This window comes from Equus quagga, chromosome 2, assembly GCF_021613505.1.
Source record: "Equus quagga isolate Etosha38 chromosome 2, UCLA_HA_Equagga_1.0, whole genome shotgun sequence".
In the NCBI taxonomy this organism is placed as follows: domain Eukaryota; kingdom Metazoa; phylum Chordata; class Mammalia; order Perissodactyla; family Equidae; genus Equus; species Equus quagga.
Window position 1 is genome coordinate 156,131,076 of NC_060268.1, and position 19,836 is coordinate 156,150,911.

General features: G+C 38.4%; 1 protein-coding gene across 2 annotated transcripts in view; it reads left to right on the forward strand.

The window, feature by feature from the left end:
* The first annotated feature begins 833 nt into the window (after window positions 1-833).
* SLF2 (SMC5-SMC6 complex localization factor 2) overlaps window positions 834-19,836 on the forward strand; it is a 42,243-nt gene continuing 23,240 nt past the window's right edge. Inside the window, exons 1-9 of one of the 2 annotated variants that reach the window (XM_046653582.1) lie at window positions 834-1,204; window positions 3,851-3,894; window positions 4,416-5,140; window positions 6,775-6,832; window positions 10,688-11,682; window positions 12,670-12,740; window positions 15,786-15,908; window positions 16,303-16,470; window positions 17,469-17,571. In XM_046653582.1, the coding sequence (XP_046509538.1) occupies window positions 1,065-1,204; window positions 3,851-3,894; window positions 4,416-5,140; window positions 6,775-6,832; window positions 10,688-11,682; window positions 12,670-12,740; window positions 15,786-15,908; window positions 16,303-16,470; window positions 17,469-17,571 (2,427 nt within the window). In that variant the 5' untranslated portion in view covers window positions 834-1,064. The remainder of the gene's footprint in view (window positions 1,205-3,850; window positions 3,895-4,415; window positions 5,141-6,774; window positions 6,833-10,687; window positions 11,683-12,669; window positions 12,741-15,785; window positions 15,909-16,302; window positions 16,471-17,468; window positions 17,572-19,836) is intronic. The other variant, XM_046653583.1, reaches the window with a different exon arrangement.

Genomic DNA, 19,836 nt, shown 5'->3' on the forward strand with positions numbered 1-19,836 from the left:
CCAGAAAAGTAGAATACCCATTTTATAGACGTGGAAACCGAGGCTCAGAGACACTCTGATCAGTCTTTGTAAGGAAAACCCTGGCTAACAGCCTCCAAAGCACAAGCCATTTACAAAGGATTGGTGACTGCTGGTGCCTTTCACTAGTCTATGCCGTCCACACTTAACATGGGTAATCGAAAACTGACCCTGTTCCTTTGGAAAATCTCCAAGGAATCTGGCTGCAGAAACTTCACGGGTAACTTGTTTCAGCAGCTGAGAAACAAAATGCTTTCGCGGAATCAAAACAGTCTTTATTTCAATGGGGGTGTTTCTTTCCTTCTTAAAAAAAGAGAGAGAAAGAATCCACCACGACACTTAACAAGAACTCTCACAGAATGGACAAGTCTTCAAATTGGGCTGTGCAGACCACCGAGGAAATGGTGACAGCATTCAGGCACTTTGGCCTAAGATGTTAAAGAGAGGATGTAATGAACAGCTGAGGATTTCCGAGGCACAACTGTGGGACACAGGAAGCCCAACATGTTGGCCATGCTCACCGAGGGCAGCTGCTGGGCTTGGGTTTGATTGTGCAAACCTCGCCCCTCGCCCTCGACCCAGGCGGGTGTCGGCAGCTGCCGCAGCGCCCACGGCGACCCGCGCCTTGCCGCCCCCGCGCACCGGCCAAGACAGCCGCGGCCCGGACGCGACGGCGCGCGCGCCCGGCCCCCCCCCCCCCCCCTCCCCGCACGTGACTGGAGGGCAGTTTTCCTTCTCCCCGATCCTTCCCCAAACCCCGCCTCCGCCTGAGAGTCTGTGGCTTTCTATTGCACCACTACAGGAATGAAGGCCGTGCCAGCCAATCAGAACGTGACTCTTCTGGTAAGGCCCGCCCCTTGTTGGTCCTCAGGTTCCTTCCCGCTCGCACAGGAGTCATTTCCGAAGAGAGGGAACCGCCATGAAGAGAGAAGGGGGTGCCGCCCACCTCTGCTCCGACAGCCTCCCCGAGTCCCAGCAGCAAGACGGCAACCACGCACCCAACTTCTCCTGCCACAGCTCATGCCGCCGTCGCCAGCGGCGCCGACATGACAAGGCGCTGCATGCCCGCTAGGCCAGGTTTCCCCTCTTCCCCAGCCCCGGGGTCGTCGCCCCCGCGCTGCCATCTGAGACCCGGTAGTACCGTCCCTGCTGCAGCGGGAAAGAGAACAGAGAGTCCTGGGGACAGGTACCGTGCAGAGGGCTTGAGGAGGGGCCGGGTCGCGGGGGCAAGGGTATGAGGGAGGACTGCGGACGGCCGCTCTTCCAGTTCCCGCCATCCTCTGCGAGCTCGGGCCTCGGCGTTCCGGGCCAGGCAAACCCCCGCCCCGCCTCCGCGCGGGGGCTTCTGGGAGTTCGAGTTTCCTTCTCTCTAGTTGGGACGCTGCTCTCGGTCTAGTGACTGCAGCCTGGAAGAACCGCCTTAGGTAGAACGGGATTCTTGTCCTTGACGATAGCTGGACTCGGGGCCCTAACTGCTGAATGCATGCTTAGGTGATTTTCTGTACGTTGTCAGTTTTACTGATGCTGGTGGTTTAGTAGTAGAAACCTCTTCTATATTCTGGGTGAAATTACGTAAGAGGTAATGAGGGAAGCCCTTCCACGAATTACTTTATAGTGCAGTATACACGGTATTCATAATTAAAAGAACATGCAGATTTGGGATGTGATATGTCTTCTCCTTCAGTAACTTTATGTCTCTGCGAGAGGCCAGTTTTTTTGTACAGGTTTTGTGGGAGCTATGTAATGAGATGGGGAGCTTCATCAAATGACATCCTCTGACAATAAAACATGTTTAAATTCTCCACGCACTTGGTACTGTCTTTTTTATTTTAAGTTTAAAATCTTGTAACATAAGTTTAACAGTAAATTTATCTTCTGATATTGGTGGTACAGGTCCACAATCCCTTCTCTTAATTCTGAAAGCCAGAAAGCTATGAAAACCTGAAGTTTTCGGTAAGTTTGGCACCACGTCTTACCTGGCAGCCAAACCTGGCTAGAACTAGTGGAAGGCTGTATATGATCTTTATCCCATTAGGTGTGGGTATTCGTACGTTTTGCTGGGGAAATATTAATGTTTGCTTACAGGGTGCAGTGTTAGACCCCACTGGGGGTTTTATATAATGCATCTAAGAAACCCCCTTTCTAAAATCCAGTAAATGCAGAATTCTAAAGCACATTTGGCCCCAAAAGTTTCAGATAAGGGTTTATGAGCTGTTACAGATAATTTTTTTAACTAGTTATAAGTAAGTAACGCACATTTCTGTGCATGTGAACTTAGGGAACTGTTCCTTCTTGAAAGTTACATTCGTGATTATTTTACAGATTTCTGGTATGTTTTACGCCAAATCGTTTTTCTATCTGGTGTATTAATGGAAAAGGAGCCTGGGGTCTGATACTTTAGGGAAGAGATACAGTGTTACTTTTAGTAATAAATGTAAAAACATGTTTAGTATTGTTTTGAATTAATGAGCTGCTGCTTAATCCTCTCCTATCTCACCTTCCTCAACCAATAACTGAAGGGCATCATCCTCCCCTTTGGAGAACTAGCATTTCTTCATTTACTCTCTCATGGAGTTAATTTGCCTGATATAATTTACTTTGTGAAAACAAAGCATAGATTCTTCCTTAGCCTGTCCCTCATATTCATTTCATAACCACTTAGCTTTTCTACCAACATCTCAAACGAACATTGGAGACTCTCAGTAAACCATTAAAGATGGTCACTGCTCTTCTCATGTGACAGTAAAGTGTACACACAAGATGTGAGGAAGCGTAACCTTCCAGGGACTTCGGTGGTTCAAGTTTTCTCTGAGCATTTTGTGGTGGATAAATGTTTAGGAAAGACTTAATAGTCCACGCTTGCTCTCTCTCGGTGGAAGGAATACTAGCAAAATTTACCCGAAAGTTAATTTTGTTCTTTACATATATCATCCCTCTTTTTATGCGGCTGACAAATAACTCTAAATACATGAACAAATCAAAATACAAAGTCTGGTAATATGGTCCTCTTTCACTTTGTGTCCTCTGTACAATGCAGAAATCCTTAAAAATTAAACCAATTTGGTTTTTGTTATTCTTGTTTACTTTCTTCCTTTTCTCTTTGTTTTGTTTGTGTTTTTCCTAGTCAATATGTTATTTTTGTAAATGCCTTAAGAATTCTTAGATAAAAAATTAAAATATTGGAACACTACTTATTTAGTTGTGAATACTCATTCCAGTTTCTGCTGTTCCTTAGATTAATGTCTCACTGTAGTGTATAAAGAGGGTAGTGTAAGCTTAGTACTTGATCCTTTCTGCCTTTTGCCTGGCACTCTCTTCAACTGCCTCCCCAGACTGGCCAGGTCACTCATATTGCCATCTAGCATCTAATCTTGTTATGAATTTGTTCAGGTTTTACTCTGTTTTTATAATCTCTATTATTCATTCAGCAAACATCTGTTGAGCATTATTTTGTACCAGTCACTGGAGATATCAAGGACTAGGATCGTATTCCCTCAAGATCTTTTATTCTACCATGTAGCAGCATGCTTTTCAGTCCTAGGGAGCACTCTCCTGCTTCCCTGGATCCACACTCCAATCGTCTTATTTTCGTACTACAGATTACATAAACCTCAGTTGTGCTTTTATCAATTTACTCCTATAGGAAGTGGTGAATTATTTTCAATTTTTTATAATGAGCAAGGTATTATTGCCATTGTCAGAACTTGATGAAACCAGATAGTGAATCCAGCCTATATTTTATAAATTTACTAGTATTCTTTGCTTAATCTGAATTATTAAGGTTTTAATATTTGCTTGTGTGATACCATATTAGTTATGCTTTTATTTTCAGGAAGCAGTCAATTATAGATTTCTTCAAACCAGCCTCAAAACAAGGTATGTATACTATTAATGCATTTTTTTGTGAGATCTTTTGAGGAAGGAGATGGATTCAATTTTTGAATCTACTCTAAACTCTTAATCTGATTAAACATAGTGTTCAAAATTGAAAATACAATGAAGATGCAGTGTTTTCTACAAAGATAAGTTCTAAACATCATAAGGAAACTACTGTTATGTTTTCTTATATTTAAAATAATATTCCAGTCAATAATGTTCATAGTGCATACTATTTTGAACCTCTAATACAGTAACTTATTTCATAAATGGAGCCACAGGGAGCTTACATGATGTCATAAAAGAGCGCTTTATGAAAGTAAGGCTATTAACAAATAGACCATGTCTTAATTTCTCCCTCTTATAGAATGTATATCATCATCTAAATATTGATTTGAAAATTTTTGTGATAGCTTAGTATTTTAAGTATTAATAATAGAAATAAATATTTATGCAAAATGTAATCATTGGTGTTATTTTTAATAACATGCAATTTGTATGTGTTTTAATTGGCTACTTAGACAGACATATGTTGGATTCTCCACAAAAATCAAATATCAAATATGGAGGAAGTGGATTGTCCATCACGGGAACAGAGAAGTTTGAAAGGAAACCATCCTCACCAAAAGAATCCAAACTCAAAAGGATACCATCAGAAAAGGGTTCTATTTTAAAGGCTTTCATGAAGGGTGTTAAAGAGCAGCACAGAGATAGTGGCGTACATGAGTCATGTCGGCCTTGTGTGTCCCTAGGCACCAAATACCCAAAGACAATTTTTGTTCCTCCTTCATATCGTTTGTCAAAAGAGATGAAGCCACTAAAGAGAAAACATCCATCTCCAGAGAGAAGGAAGTCACTGTTCACTCATGAAAATAGCAGGGAGAAGCAGGATAGAGATCGAGGCAAGACCAATGCAGATTCCAGAAAGCAGGCCACGGGTGCAGAAGCTGACATCTTCAAGAACAGCTCCAGAAGTCTCAGCAGCAGGAGCAGCCTACCCAGGCACCAGCCAGGAGAAAGCCCACTGGGAGCTAAGTTCCAGTTGTCACTAGCTTCTTACTGCAGAGAAAGAGAACTAAAGAAGTTGAGAAGGGAGCAAATGGAGCGGAGAATCAACTCAGAAAATTCTTTCTCAGAAGCAACCAATCTTTCCTTGAAATCTAGTATAGGAAGAAAATATAAAACAAGGCAAGAAGAAGGTAAACAGAATGATGTCACACCTGGAAAGAGTAACCTTTCAAACTTGGTATGTGCAATAATTACTGAATTATTTTGGGTACTGCTTTACCATATTTAAAATACTAAATGTAACAATATTTAATAAATTGTTGACATCATATTGGTATCTTTTATTAAGGAAATAGTGATACATAGTTTGTGTAGAAACTGGTTTCATTAGATTTCTTCCAACTGTTCACAGAACTCAGTAAAGCAGTGTTTCTTGTCCTTGATTTTTTCAGAACAAGAACAAAGATCTTTCATAATCAGGAAAGTAAGCATTCTTTTTTTAAGGCAAATATAGTCATTTTAAATTAGGCTGTGTTGCAGCAAGATACTTGAGGATTGGAAAATGTAAAACAGCACGAAATGGTTTAGAACAGAGGTTCTCAAAGTGTAGTCCCTGGACTAGCAACATCACCATCGCCTGGGAACTTGTTAAAAGTGCAAAATCTCAGGCCCCAGCCCAGACCCACTGAACCAGAAACTGAAAGTAGGATCTAGCAATCTGCAATTAACAAGCCTTCCAGATGATTCTGATGTACTTTAAAGTTCAAGAATCAGTGGTTTAGATTATATATAAATCTTAAACAATTGAGTATGGGTCTTAGGAAACTTAGAAGATGACTTAGAAAACTATCCAAGTACATCTTAACATCATCAGATTTCTCTTGTGAGAATCGACCAGACTTAAGATTAGCATAAAAGCTGTTCCTCTCTCCTGGAAAGTCAAGTTATTAGCTACATCTGTTTCAAAGAGCTTCTCTATATAGAGAGCAAATAAAGGAAGATCAGGTATCAAGAAAGTGGTATGTTGATAAGATGCATGAGATTTTAAAATCACATAGCCAAAAATAAACCAAACTATGACATTCTAGGAGTGAATGGAGATTGTTGCATTGTAAATTACTGGAAAATATATTTGTAAACTCTAGAGTTCATTTGCAGGGAGTTTGATGCCTTCACCAGCAAGATTTGCTAATGATCAACAGAGGTTAGTAATATTTGGTCCATTTTTTAAGATCTCGGTGTTTGGTGGTGCATCAATACTTAAAACAGAAGTACTGAAGAGTGAGTTGTATCCATTTGATTGGCAAATATTAAGCTTACTATTTCTTTATCAAAATAATAGTACAGTGCTCTAATATCAATCTTGAGTTATTAATATGTCTCTTAATTTGCATTATGAAAACTCACTTTATTTTTACTTTTTTTTTTTTTTGAGGAAGATTAGCCCTGAGCTAACATTGCTGCCAGTTCTCCTCTTTTTGCTGAGGAAGGCTGATCCTAGGCTAACATCTGTGCCCATCTTCCTCTACTTTATATGTGGGACGCCTACCACAGCATGGCTTGCCAAGCGGTGCCGTGTCTGCACCCGGGATCCGAACCATCAAACCTCGGGCCGCTAAAGCAGATTGTGCACACTTAACCGCTGCGCCACCGGGCCAGCCCCCTATTTTTACATTTTTATGATACAAATGCCCTTCGTTTTAATGCTAAAACTTAAGAACTTAAAACACTTTATTATAGAAGTTTGAATTTATCTCCAAATATACGTGCTTGCTTTACTCAGTCTAGAAATCTGTGTTTAAATGTTAAAGACAAGTTCAGATTCTTTACTGCCCCCAACTCCTAATTAATTTTTTCTCATTTTGCTAATAGGAAAATGGACATCTCTCAAGAAAAAGATCCTCTTCTGATTCATGGGAACCTGCTTCAGGTAGAATCAAAATTAAATTTATGAATTTTTAAATAAATTTGCATCTTAATGGCACTGTTTTTTAAAGCAAATTAGTTTAAATATGTAATTTCTTTCCTATAGGTGAAATTGAGTATCTCAGATAGTTGTGAGTTGAGTAAAGTTATATTCAAAGGAAATAGTCCTTGAATTTATTATATGTAACCTGTGGTTTGTCTTGACTCATTCTCTGCCTTCTTCAAGAGTTCCTAACGATGTGTTTCTCACCTTGGTAGTCATTGTTCTAGTTCTGAATCCTTGGCTACGTTAAGAAGCATAATCTTATATTCTTGGAGTTGTGGACTATTATCTGAGGTCTTGGAATTACAGATGCTTTGTATGAAGTTGAAACATCATGATCTAAAACAGTGTTTCCTCATGTTTCAAATACAAAGATCCCTTTTTAATATCAAATTTCTAGGACACCTGCATGATACTAGTTGCTATTTTTAGTATCTGTTGGTTGAGACAATACATACTAACAAATAGCTACTATTAATTCAGTAATTCTTAAGGTATCTGTATCTGTTTTTTAGACTAGAAAATAGAACAATGTAAAATTTGAACACTGCAGAAATTTATAACATGGAAAATGGAAGGCCCCCCAGAAATAACAGTTGTTAGTAGTCTGGTGCATCAGAATATTTTTTTCTGCTGTGACTGCAAACTTTGAAAAGTACACTTTGCAAATTTTCACACTCAGTAAGGTACATTGGACATGATGATAATAGCCAATATTTATTAAGCACTTACTGTGTGCCATGCCCTGTTCTATATACTTTTAATTCATTTGATCCTCACATCCTTATAAGGTGGTTACTTTTAGAGACAAAAAAAACAGAGGCACAGAGAGACAATTCTGCCTCTTCTTCCGGTTTCATGTAAAACTCTATTTTTTGTATATTCTCGAGGTGCATTGCATTTTGACCAAGTGTTAAAAATCAGTCTTCAGCCAAGGCTGAAACCATATTTTTACCATCATAGATGGAGCTTCAAGGATACAGGAATAAATTTTAAATTTTATGTGTTTTTTAAAAATTTATTTAATTTTCAGAATGTTGTTTATTTTAGTGCAAATTTTAGAGAATTTTGACATTGTAGTACAAGAAAAATAATTTCTCAGCCATGAGATTGCTCCTACACTCGTACTGTTACACATTTGTAATACTAAAGAAATGATCACTTTGTGCTGAGTTGAATGGAAGAACAAAATAATTTTAGGCCAGCTCTGCCAGTATAAGGGGCTGCTGGTGGTGGTGTTGCCACCAAGCTATTCAAGTTTGTTTTTCTCTGATAATAACTAAGATAAAAATTCTCTTCAGTTCATAGGTTTGCAGATTTCCTCAGTGATAACTGAAGGGGTTTCGTTTATAGAATCCCACCTCCTGAAGTCTTTGAACACTGTTTGAAAAAGATGCTTTCTGCATATTTTCAGAGGCAGACTTAAGATGGTTGCCTTCACTTATATTTTTCTCATATTTTTGCACATATTCATAATCCTCATTAATAATTATGGTATTGTACTCTTAATAAATATACATTTATACTTCAGTTGACTAGCAACAGAATATAAAGGACATAAGAGGATTTTTCACTCTAGATAACATGAAGAATGCTTTATCTGAGAGTGAATAGATATTAATAATCCAGACCTTATGTCTTACTCATATTACTGCTATTATGCTTATTGATTGTGATGGTGATATACATAATTACACAATCATTAACCACACACAAGTTCAGGGATTTCAGAAATGTTGGTTGAGTAGGCATTTGGCTCTTTGGTCTTCTAGAGCCCTGTCCTTTGGCTGAATTCTGAGGTCCAACTTAATCCATCTCTAGTTTATTCCATAACTTATTAATAACTAATTCCCTATTAATGAACATTTGGATTTTTCCTTTTTTCTTTTTACAAATGCAATCCCTGTCTTATCTGAGTATTTTATATGTTAATAGATATTTGAAATGTCATAAAACAAACATTCAGTCTACATATCATACAAGGGGTACAAAAAGAAATCATGAAATTTTTGCAGTTAATCCACTACCCTAGAGAGCTTGCAACGGGAAGCTACCTGCAGTACCAGTTTACCCTCCTCTAATTCTAGATGTTCAAAGCTCTTAATAAGCTGATTTTTTCCTGAACTTTGTCCACAAACAAGTTTTTCCTCCTGGGTAAGTCTTCAGTTCCTCAACCAAAGCAGGAATTTCTCCTCATTACTAGCTATGTATAAATGGTCTGACTTCTCTGGGAAAGTGGAACAAAATTCAAACTGGCAACTCTGTAGCTAATTTTTTTTGTAACCCCAAAGTTAGATAGTGTAAGTCCATGCCAAGTCTTCTCTTTTTCTTAGTTATTTGGTTTCTCATCCTGCACTATAAGGGACCCCTTTCCTTTTTTACAAGACATTTAACCCCAGGAAACTGAGTGGGCATAGAATGGTTTTTTCACGTAATAGGAGATATATATATATATATGAATAAAGATAGGGGCATTTGTTTATTAATTGATTTTTAAATTTTTTATAAATTGAATTTTTCAGATTATGTATTGATCACGCTATCCAAATAAGCTTAACTCTTGAGTTGTTTTGTTTTGTTTTTTAGTCAAACTATTGAGGATTTGGGGACATCTGTCCATGTGCAGAAAGAAATTTGATTTTGAGAATACTGATTATATAAGTAGAGAATTTTTTAATGAATAATGAGTTTTAAGAGGGAATTAATGAAACATCACGTTTTTCAACACAATAAGAAATTTTTAAAAACTGGTTAACTCGAATATATGTGATTATTAAAGTCCTTCTGGATGGAGCTCCTGAGACACAGAAAGCTTGTGTTAGTTTCTAAGGGCTGCCATAACAAAGTATCAAAAACTAGGTGGCTTGAAACAACAAGAATTTATTGTCTCATGGTTCTGGAAGCTAAAAATCCAAAATTATGGTTGTCAGCAGGGCCCTGCTGTCTATAACAACTCTCAGGGAGAATTCTTCCTTGCCTCTTCCAGCTTCTGGTGCTTGCCTACAATCCTTGGCATTCCTTGACTTGTAGATAAAACACTCCAGTCACATGGTGTCTTCTCTCTGTGTGTCTTCATGTCATCTTCCCTCTGCATGTCTGTCTCCATGTCCAAATTTCCCCTTTTATAAGGACACCAGTCATATTGGATTAGGACCCACCCTAACAACCTCATTTTAGCTTGATTAGCCCTGTAAAGACCCTGTTTCTAATAAAAGTCACATTCTGAGGTTCTGGGAGTTAGGACTCCAACATATTTTGGGAACCACAATTCAACCTGTAACACAGCTGAAGACTTGAAGGATATAGGGGAAAGAGTAAACAAATACCAGGGAGAAAGACTTGGGTGAGTTTTTTTTAATTGAGAAATTAAAATTTGTCTGCCTTCAACTTGTTATGGTATATGTGTTTTAAGGTACTATAAATTTAGATGTAGAAGTGTTACATTTCTGGAACCAGGTAGTCCTTGGTTTAAGAAAGAGTGTATGCACTTTGAAGGAAAGTGCCTTTGGAATCCTTTCTTTGATACAAATATACGGTTTTTTATGTTTGGGGGAGTGACACCTTTAATTCTGTTTAATAGCTTTGGAATGAAAACAAGCATTTTCATTAGCTTTAAATTTCTTGGGCACCAGTATTTATCAGTTAATAAATAAATGATGATATTAACTCTTTTTCTTCATTCTATATATGGTGAATAATCTCAGCCTAAACTTTTAGAATTTAGACATTTTGTCAGTGTTCTAGACACCCATTGAATAAACTTTACTAAGATAGGAAAATATGCTTCTCACTAATCTGGCAAAAATTAAATTTTAGCAGGCTCTAAGCAGAATAAATTCCCTGACAAAAGAAAAAGGAACTCTGTGGACTCAGATCTGAAAAGCACAAGAGAATCTATAATGCCAAAAGCAAAAGAGTCCTTCCTCGAGAAGCGTCCTGACACACCGCATCCGAGAGAGAAGTTTATAAAACACATTGCACTGAAGACCCCTGGTGGGGTGTTGCGCTTGGAAGACATATCCAAGGAACCGACTGAAGAAGCTGATTGCTCCTCTGCAGGCTTGGCACCTTCAAATTCTGGCCACCATTCTTCCAGGAATAGTGACCAAATACGTGTGGCAAGTACCAAAGAGACTAAGATGCAGAAACCCCACTTATCTTTACCTCAGGAGAAGTCTGCAGTTAAAAAAGCTAGCAACCTTCAGAAAAATAAAACTGCCAGCTCTGTGGCATCAAAGGAGACAAAACTTCTACCTTTACTTTCCCATGTTCCAAGTGCTGGTTCCTCTCGGGTACCATTAAATGCTAAAAATTGCACTCTTCCAGTTCCTAAAAAAGATAAAGAGCATTCCTCATCTAAAGAGTGTTCTGGGCATTCTACAGAGGCCTCCAAACACAAGGAACACAAAGCAAAGACTAACAATAATAAGGCTGATTCTGACATATCTTCAGGGAAAGTCTGTGGGGGATCTTTGCGTTCAGAATATGGCACTCCTGCAAAGTCTCCCCCGGCTGCTTTGGAAGTTGTGCCATGTATCCCGAGCCCTACAGCGCCTTCAGATAAAGCCCCTTCAGATAAAGCGAGTTCAGGAAATTCCAATGCAGGTAGCAATGCACTGAAAAGAAAATTAAGGGGTGATTTTGATAGTGATGAAGAAAGTTTAGGTTACAACCTAGACAGTGATGAGGAAGAGGAAACATTAAAATCACTGGAAGAAATAATGGCTTTGAACTTCAATCAGACTCCTGCAACTACAGGAAAGCCTCCCGCTCTTTCCAAGGGGCTTAGACCTCAGTCATCAGAGTATACAGTAAGTATTCTGTGACATTTATCTTTACTTGAAGAGGGAGGACGGATCGATTAGTGGAAGAGGGATAGATTCTTAGAACTTGGTTTAGAATTCATTATTTGTTATGATTCATAATTGTACTGAAACTGGTATAGTTCTTGTTTGATTAATGGGTTTCTCATATTTTTAGTTTTATAACCGTAAATCAGTGGTCTCCAAACTTTTTTGATCACATACACTTCTATTAGTAAAAAAATTTTTGAGCATGTACCCCAATATATATGTATATTTATGGATTATATACATGTACCACTATACTACTGTATACTTTCTAAGGCATATGCAAAAACAGAATTTTTTTAAAAGGAAGAATAAAAAAGTATTTTCCTATAGAAGTTATGTAGAAGTTACTATAGACTAAGTTCTACTGGAGTTTCTCTAGAAGTTCCATATAAATAGAAGTTCTATTATTTTCTTCCTGCACCCCAATGGATCACCTTGCACACCCTCTGCTTTGGAGACCACTGCTGTAAATGAAGGTAGAGTGTAGAAATGTTGTTAATTGTGGTGTGCAATTTTATTTATAAAGTGCTTCATTCTAATTTGGGAATAAGCTGAATTAAATTCTAATATGTCTGTAAAATTTGGTGGGGAAGGTGTTAATGTTCCATGGTAACACCTAAAAATTAGTAGTGTGATTCCACTAAAATAGAATTTAAAAATAAAGACAGGGTAGCCATGGAGCCCTTGGGTGTTTGCAGTCAATTCCTAAGGCTAGCACGGTTTTATAAGTAGTGCCTTTCCTAATAGATGGTAAAATCAAATTGCCTGCAGTACAAAATACTAGATTTAAAGCATGATGGTGAAAATTCTATTAAGAAAGGTATCCTCCTGGCCCAGGTTATTGAAATAGAAAATATTCTTTAGTACTCTGAATAACTTAAAACATCCCAATTCATCTGCAAAGGTTATGTTATAAAGTATTCCTAAATTTTCTTCTTGTTTTAGGAACACGTTTGTAGTGGAACTTATACAAATACTTTAGAGCGTCTAGTGAAGGAGATGGAAGACACACAAAGGTTAGTTAGCATCACTACCCAGCTAAATTTAACGTACTGCTTGTTTGTGGGACTAGCCTTTAATTTACCTTAAGAAATCATGAGAAATTAGCATGCATTTTGTGCTAGTACTATTTATAACTGTTTTATTGTCAACTGTGTTAGAAAATAAGGTGTTCTCATTCATAGGCTGGATCAGAAGATCCAAGTTTTTATAGTATACTGCATTAATTAATAATATAATTTGTTTCTACTTACCACAACTAATATCTGACTGATAGCTGCAATTCTTGATCAAAAGCATGGGTAGAATTTCTTTTGTGTTTTTTTATTGTAATAAAATATATGACATAAAATTTACCATTTTAGTCATTTTGAAATGTACAGTTTACTGGCATTAAGTGCATTTACATTGTTGTGCAATCAACACCACCATCCCTCTACAGAACTTTTTTTTTTCCATCTTCCCTAACTGAAATTCCATACCCATTAAACAGTAACACCCTATTCGCCCCTTCCTGCCAGCCCCTGGCAACTACCATTCTACTTTCTGTCTTTATGAAATTGACTGTTCTGGGTACCTCATATAAATGGGATCATACAGTATTTGTCCTTTTATGACTGGTTTATTTCACTTAGCATAATGTCTTCAAGGTTTATCCATGTTGTAGCATTTGTCAGAATTTCCTTTCTTTTTAAGGCTGAATAATTGTGTGTGTACACCACGTTTAGTTTATCCCTTCATTCATTGCTGGACACTTGGGTTGCTTCTATTTTTTGGCTATTGTAAATATTGCTACTGTGAACCTGGGTGTACTAATCTCTCTTCAAGACCCCACTTTCAGTTCTTTTGGGTATATACCCAGAAGTGGAATTGCTGGATCATGTGGTAGTTCTATGCCAGTTTGAGGAACTGCCATACTATTTTCCATAGAGGCTGCGCCATTTCACATTTCCACCAGAAGGGCACAAGGGTTCCAGTTTCTTCACATCCTCACCAACACTGGATATTTTTTGGTTTTTTGATGATAAACATCCTAATGAGTATGAAGTTATATCTCGTTATAGTTTTGATTTGCATTTCCGTAATGACATTGTGCATCTTTTTGTCCTTATTGGCCATTTGTATAGCTTCTTTGGAGAAATGTCTGTTCAGATCCTTTGCCTATTTTTTAATCGGGTTGTTTGTTTCTTTGTTGTTTGCATAGGTAGAATTTTTTAAATGTTTGTATGCCCACTCAGTCCCAAGTTTTGAAACCAGACATGGTGTTTCTACAGCAGGTTACTCTTTTGAGGCAGAAGTTTAGAATCATGACTGATAACCCCCTGCACACACACACACAGAAGTCAAAAAGTTTGAGGATCATAATGACCCTAAGGAAATTTCAGTGACTAGTTGCAAACTGCTTTTGCTAATGAGGGGGGAAATATATATTCCTTATTAATTCAAGGAATATTCTTGAAACTAGCCCAGAGAACTTTGCTAAAAGCCCAACTGGCTTGAAGTTGTTATATACGTTTCTCAAACTTGATAACCATAGGAATTGCAGACAATATTAGATCCATAGTCTGGATTTAGAGAAATTATCTCTGTTGTAGACTCTTTAAATGTTTGATAAATTCATGTAATTCGTGATGTCAAATCTGAAGTTGCTTATTTAAAATTGAATATTGCACAGACCAAAGGTAGAGAAGCTGGTTTGATCTGATGATTGACTCTTTTCTATAGTGATAGAGCAGTACAGTTACTGGTTATTTACTATTGTATTATCTTGTACTTACTGTGGGACTGGGAATAAAGACCTTGGTTAAAATAGCTTTATCTTGGCAAGCAATATAGCCAAGGACTCCAGAGCTAGACTCTGGCTTTGAATCCCAGCTCCTGGCAGTGTGAGCTTGAACAAGTTAGCTTTTCTAAAGTGTGTTTCCTCAGGTATAAAATGGGTAACATAAACTACCACATGAGGTTGTTGTGAGGGTTAAAAGAGTTAATACAGGAGCCGGCGCGGTGGTGCAGCAGTTAGGTGCGTGCATTCCGCTTCGGCGACCTGGGGTTCGCCGGTTCTGATCCCAGGTGCGGACATGGCACTGCTTGGCAAGGCATGCTGTGGTAGGCGTCCCACATATAAAGTAGAGGAAAATGGGCACGGATGTGAGCTCAGGGCCAGTCTTCCTCAGCAGAAAGAGGAGGATTGGCAGCAGTTAGCTCAGGGCTAATCTTCCTCAAAAAAAAAAAAGAGCTAATATATAAAGTCTTTATTACAGTGCCTGTCACATAGTAAGTTCTCAGTATGTGTTGGGTGTTTTTTTGTTTTTGTTTTTGTTTTTGAGGAAGATTATCCCTGAGCTGATAACTACTGCCAGTCCTCCTCTTTTTTTTGGTGAGGAAGCCTGGCCCTAAGCTAACATCCCTTCCCATCTTCCTCTACTTTATGTGCGGGACACCTACCACAGCAAGGCATGCCAGGTGGTGCCATGTCTGCACCCACAATCACAAACCAGTGAACCCCAGGCCGCCAAGAAGCGGAACGTGCGAACTTAACTGCTGCGCCACCGGGCTGGCCCCTGTTTTGGGTGTTTTGATGATAATGATGACAACAATGATAATGACTACTGCTGCTAGAAAACCTAGTTAACATTATCAGGTTGTTGGTCTACTAGAAGTCAATGAGCATTAAAGATTAGAGGGGATAATCAAATTAGTGACATTTATGCTTTGCCGTTTTTCCTTTGCTTTTCTGTAAATGAATTGGGCATCATTCTTGAAGTCCTAGCTATAAAGAAATATTCACATCTTTTATACTATGGAACATTATTCTAATGTGGTACTGGTAGCTGGGTAAAAGCCTAAGACCTGAAATTGATTTTCTCTGTTTTAGTGAAGGTAGTCTACTATATTGTATATCATGATATATTTGGGAGACATGATTTGACCTATAGTGTAACAAAGTTTGTCATCTAACGGTATTTAATGAGAGTTTTCCTTGGTGCTGCTTTTAGATATAAATTAAAGATTTTTTAATTTTTAGGGTAAACCATTTATTATAACATTCTTTGATTTCTCAGGCTAGATGAACTGCAGAAGCAACTACAGGAAGACATAAGGCAGGGCCGAGGCATTAAATCTCCAATCAGAATTGGAGATGAAGACAGTATGGATGATGAGGATGGCCTCTTAGAAGAGCACAGGTACGTATGAAAAATGCTGTACACTCTATTAAGTTTATACATTTAAAAACTTTGTTTTTGTAAAATAAATGGGCCACTGATGGTTGTTTACTTAGTGAATGATCTGTGGTGGGATTCTCATCCATCTGTGATGGATTTGAAAGGCAGATGTTAAGGCCAGGTTACATCTTTTGTCTTTTCTCCTGGTTATTGTTTCTCTTCACACAGACACTAGTGGCTTTGGACTAACTACTAGCAAAAAGTGGCAGGAGCAAAACACGTGTTCTCACGCTAGTCTTCCAATCTGGAATTAACATTGCTCCTAAGAAAAGTCTTTTTTGGACGCAAACTTTACATACAAACTCATATGCAGTATAACTCTTTGGTATTCATTAACTTTTTTTTTTTATTTCAGGGAATTTCTAAAGAAATTTTCAGTTACAATAGATGCTATTCCTGATCATCATCCAGGTGAAGAAATATTTAATTTCTTCAATTCTGGAAAGATTTTCAATCAGTATACCTTGGATTTAAGAGACTCTGGTTTTATTGGACAAAGTGCTGTAGAAAAGCTTATTCTTAAGTAAGTAGAAAAATAGATATTTTATTTTTTCCTGTGTAAAAAGTACTCTAAAAGATTTCTGACTGATGTAATCTTCTAAAAGGTTAATTTCTATTATAACCTATCCAGCTTCCTAATCCCCTTACTTATTACTGTTACTTTTTGTGTTTTATTATTTATGTGAAGCAGAGTAAGATAGTCATTTGGCACATCACATACCTTTATTAGAATTAAGAGTAGTATAGAATAATAGCAACTTTGAGACTGTGACAATAACAGGACCTTAAACAAGAAGTATGTTTCATTCTTAGGTGAAAGAAGTTCAGAGGTGGGAAGTCCAGGACTGGTGTTTCACCAAATAATCTTTCTTCTCCACCATCCTTAGCACGGGTTACTTCAGGTTCTGCTGGAGCTCCAGCCTCTAGATTCAGATTCCAGGAAACGCCACACATTTCTGTTTATGGTTAGTTGGATAGAACTTAGTCAGCATGCCACACCTAGCTACAAGGAAGGCTTGGAAGTGATTTTTATTTCAGGCAGCCAGTGTACCCAGCTGAAAATCGGACTTCAGTTACCAAGAGGAAAAGCAAGAGTAGATGTGGGGATGGGCAACTAGCAGTCTCTACCACAAGGCCCAAACTGGTCTAATTTTTTTCAGTGCATGATGTCTCAAATCCGGAGAGATCTCATTAATTCTGCTCCTGAGTTTTTTGGAAGTATAAACCCAATCTGACAAAAGCAGATCATGTCCTGAGACTTGATAGGCTTCTTCTCAACACTGCTAGCTAATGTAGATTTGCCCACCACATGGATCTGGAGCCAGCCCAACAGATTGGATCAGCTTTAGGCCATCAGTTGAATTTCTTTTGTGAGTCACCCATCCATACAGGGGCAGAGTCCACCTCTATGCACTGTGGATGGTTTGCTTGCTCATTTCCCTAATTATGTCAGATGTAGTGGTGCTAAAAGTTTCTTGCCATGAAAATTACAGTCATATTGATTTTCCTTTGTTTTTTCAGATCAGGAAAAACAGATCAAATTTTTTTGACAACACAAGGCTTCCTTACCTCTGCCTATCACTATGTCCAGTGTCCTGTCCCTGTGTTAAAGTGGCTGTTTCGGGTAAGAGAAATGTTTGAGGGGTATAGTCGCCTCCTACTGTATTTCTCAATCAAAAACAAACTTTTAAAATATAATCTTCCTTGCATGTTACTAGAGAAAAAACAAACCTAGCACATCAAACCCATGATTTCAGTATGTTAGAGGCAAAAAGAGTCAATATAAAGAGATTATAAAGGAAATGCTAATGCAGATAGTGTGCAGGATAGTCAGTAATGTCAGTTGTGCCTTGAGACATTTCATCACACTGGTAAATCACTATTATAGTTAGTTTTAGAAGAGATCTGGGGCCAGCCCTGTGGCTGAGTGGTTAAGTTCGTGCGCTCCACTTCAGCAGCCCAGGTTTTCGCCGGTTTGGATCCTGGTCACGGACATGGCACCACTCATCAGGCCATGCTGAGGAGATGTCCCACGTAGCACAACCAGAGGCACTCACAACTAGAATATACAACTATTCTAGGGGGGCTCTTGGGGGGAGAAGAAGAAGAAGAAAAAAAGATTGGCAACAGATGTTAGCTCAGGTGCTGATCTTTAAAAAAAAAAAAAAAAAGAAGAGATCTAATTCTAATGCTTACATACCTGGGAGTTTTAGCTTTTTTCCCCTCATTTTTATGGAAATAGCTGTGTACATTTTTTTTTTTTAAGATTTTTATTTTTTTTCCTTTTTCTCCCCAAAACCCCCCGGTACATAGTTGTATATTCTTCGTTATGGGTCCTTCTAGTTGGGGCATGTGGGACGCTGCCTCACCATGGCTTGATGAGCAGTGCCATGTCCGCGCCCAGGATTCAAACCAATGAAACACTGGGCCGCCTGCAGCAGAGCCTGCGAACATAACCACTCAGCCACGGGGCCAGCCCCACCTGTGTACATTTTTAAGATTTGGCTTGTGTACTAGTATTTCCCCACACACATATATATATATATATATATTTGATACACATCCAACTGACTCTTTCACTTCCCCATTCTTTCTTAACTCTTAAATCCCCTTTAATAATTACCTTTTCTTTTTTCTTTTTGCTGAGGAAGATTCGTCCTGAGCTAACATCTGTGCCAGTCTTCCTCTATTTTGTATGTGGGTCCCACCACAGCATGGCTGATGAGTGGTGTCGGTCCATGCCCAGGATCCAAACCCGTGAGCCCAGGCAGCCAAAGTGGAGCACACCAAACTCAACCATTACACCATGGGGCCAGCCCCCTAAATAATTATCTTAATTTTTGTATTATCTACATGGTAACTTTATAAATATCAGTAATATCAGAGAACTATAATTATTACATGTGAAGTGAGAAGTGGGAAAAGCATAGGGAGTTTCTGTTCTGGGCTTTAAGGTAGCATTTCAAAGAATCTTATATTTAGCAGGAACTAGATATTCCAGTACAGCTTTTCATTCATTTTTTTATATAGCTGGCATTTTTGAGTGCCAATTGTGCCAGGCACTGGAGAGAACAGCAGTGAAAAAATGAGTGTTTCTGATCTCATGAAACCCACATTCTAGTATAGAGGAGACAGACAATAAATATGTGTGTATGTGCGCACACATTTATAGATATATTGTGTCAGATGGTAAGTGCTGTGAAGAAAAAGTAGGACAAGGTAGCTGTAGAGGGTACCAGGGTGGGAAAGAAAGTTTGCTTTTATAAATATATTTACAAAGTAGTTGATGAAGGCCTTACTGATAAGGTGAGGTCAGAGTAAAGACCTGAAGAAAGTGGTGGAATGAGACTTGCAGAAAAGAGCATTCTAGGCAGAGAGAATACAAGTGGTGCAGACTGTGGGGCAGGAATGTTTGCTTCTGGTGGTTAGGAGCTCACCACTTGGACCCCAGTAATTTTTTTTTAAACAGTCCTAATTAAATCAAAATTTGCCTCCCTATGGCTTTTATCTAGTGGTACTTATTATCTGTTCTTACAGCTTCCCAGAATCTGCCTCATCTAATAGTCCTTCAGTTATTTTAAAACAACCATCATGACCTTCTTCTCTCCTCACACTAAACATTTTCCAGTTATTAAATTTCCAGTCCCTTTACTGATTATCTTTCTGAATGACCTTTAGCTTGTCAGTGTCACTCCTAAAGTGTTTCGCCCTTCCCCCCATAAACAGATGTATATTCCAGATAAGGTCTTTCTTACCAACAGTTTCCAGCAAGACTCTTACCTATCTACCCCACCCACATATTTCTCTTTATTTATTTAGTTAGTTACTTGTTGAGGAAGATTGGCCCTGAGCTAACATCTGTTGCCAATCTTCCTCTTTTTGCTTGAGG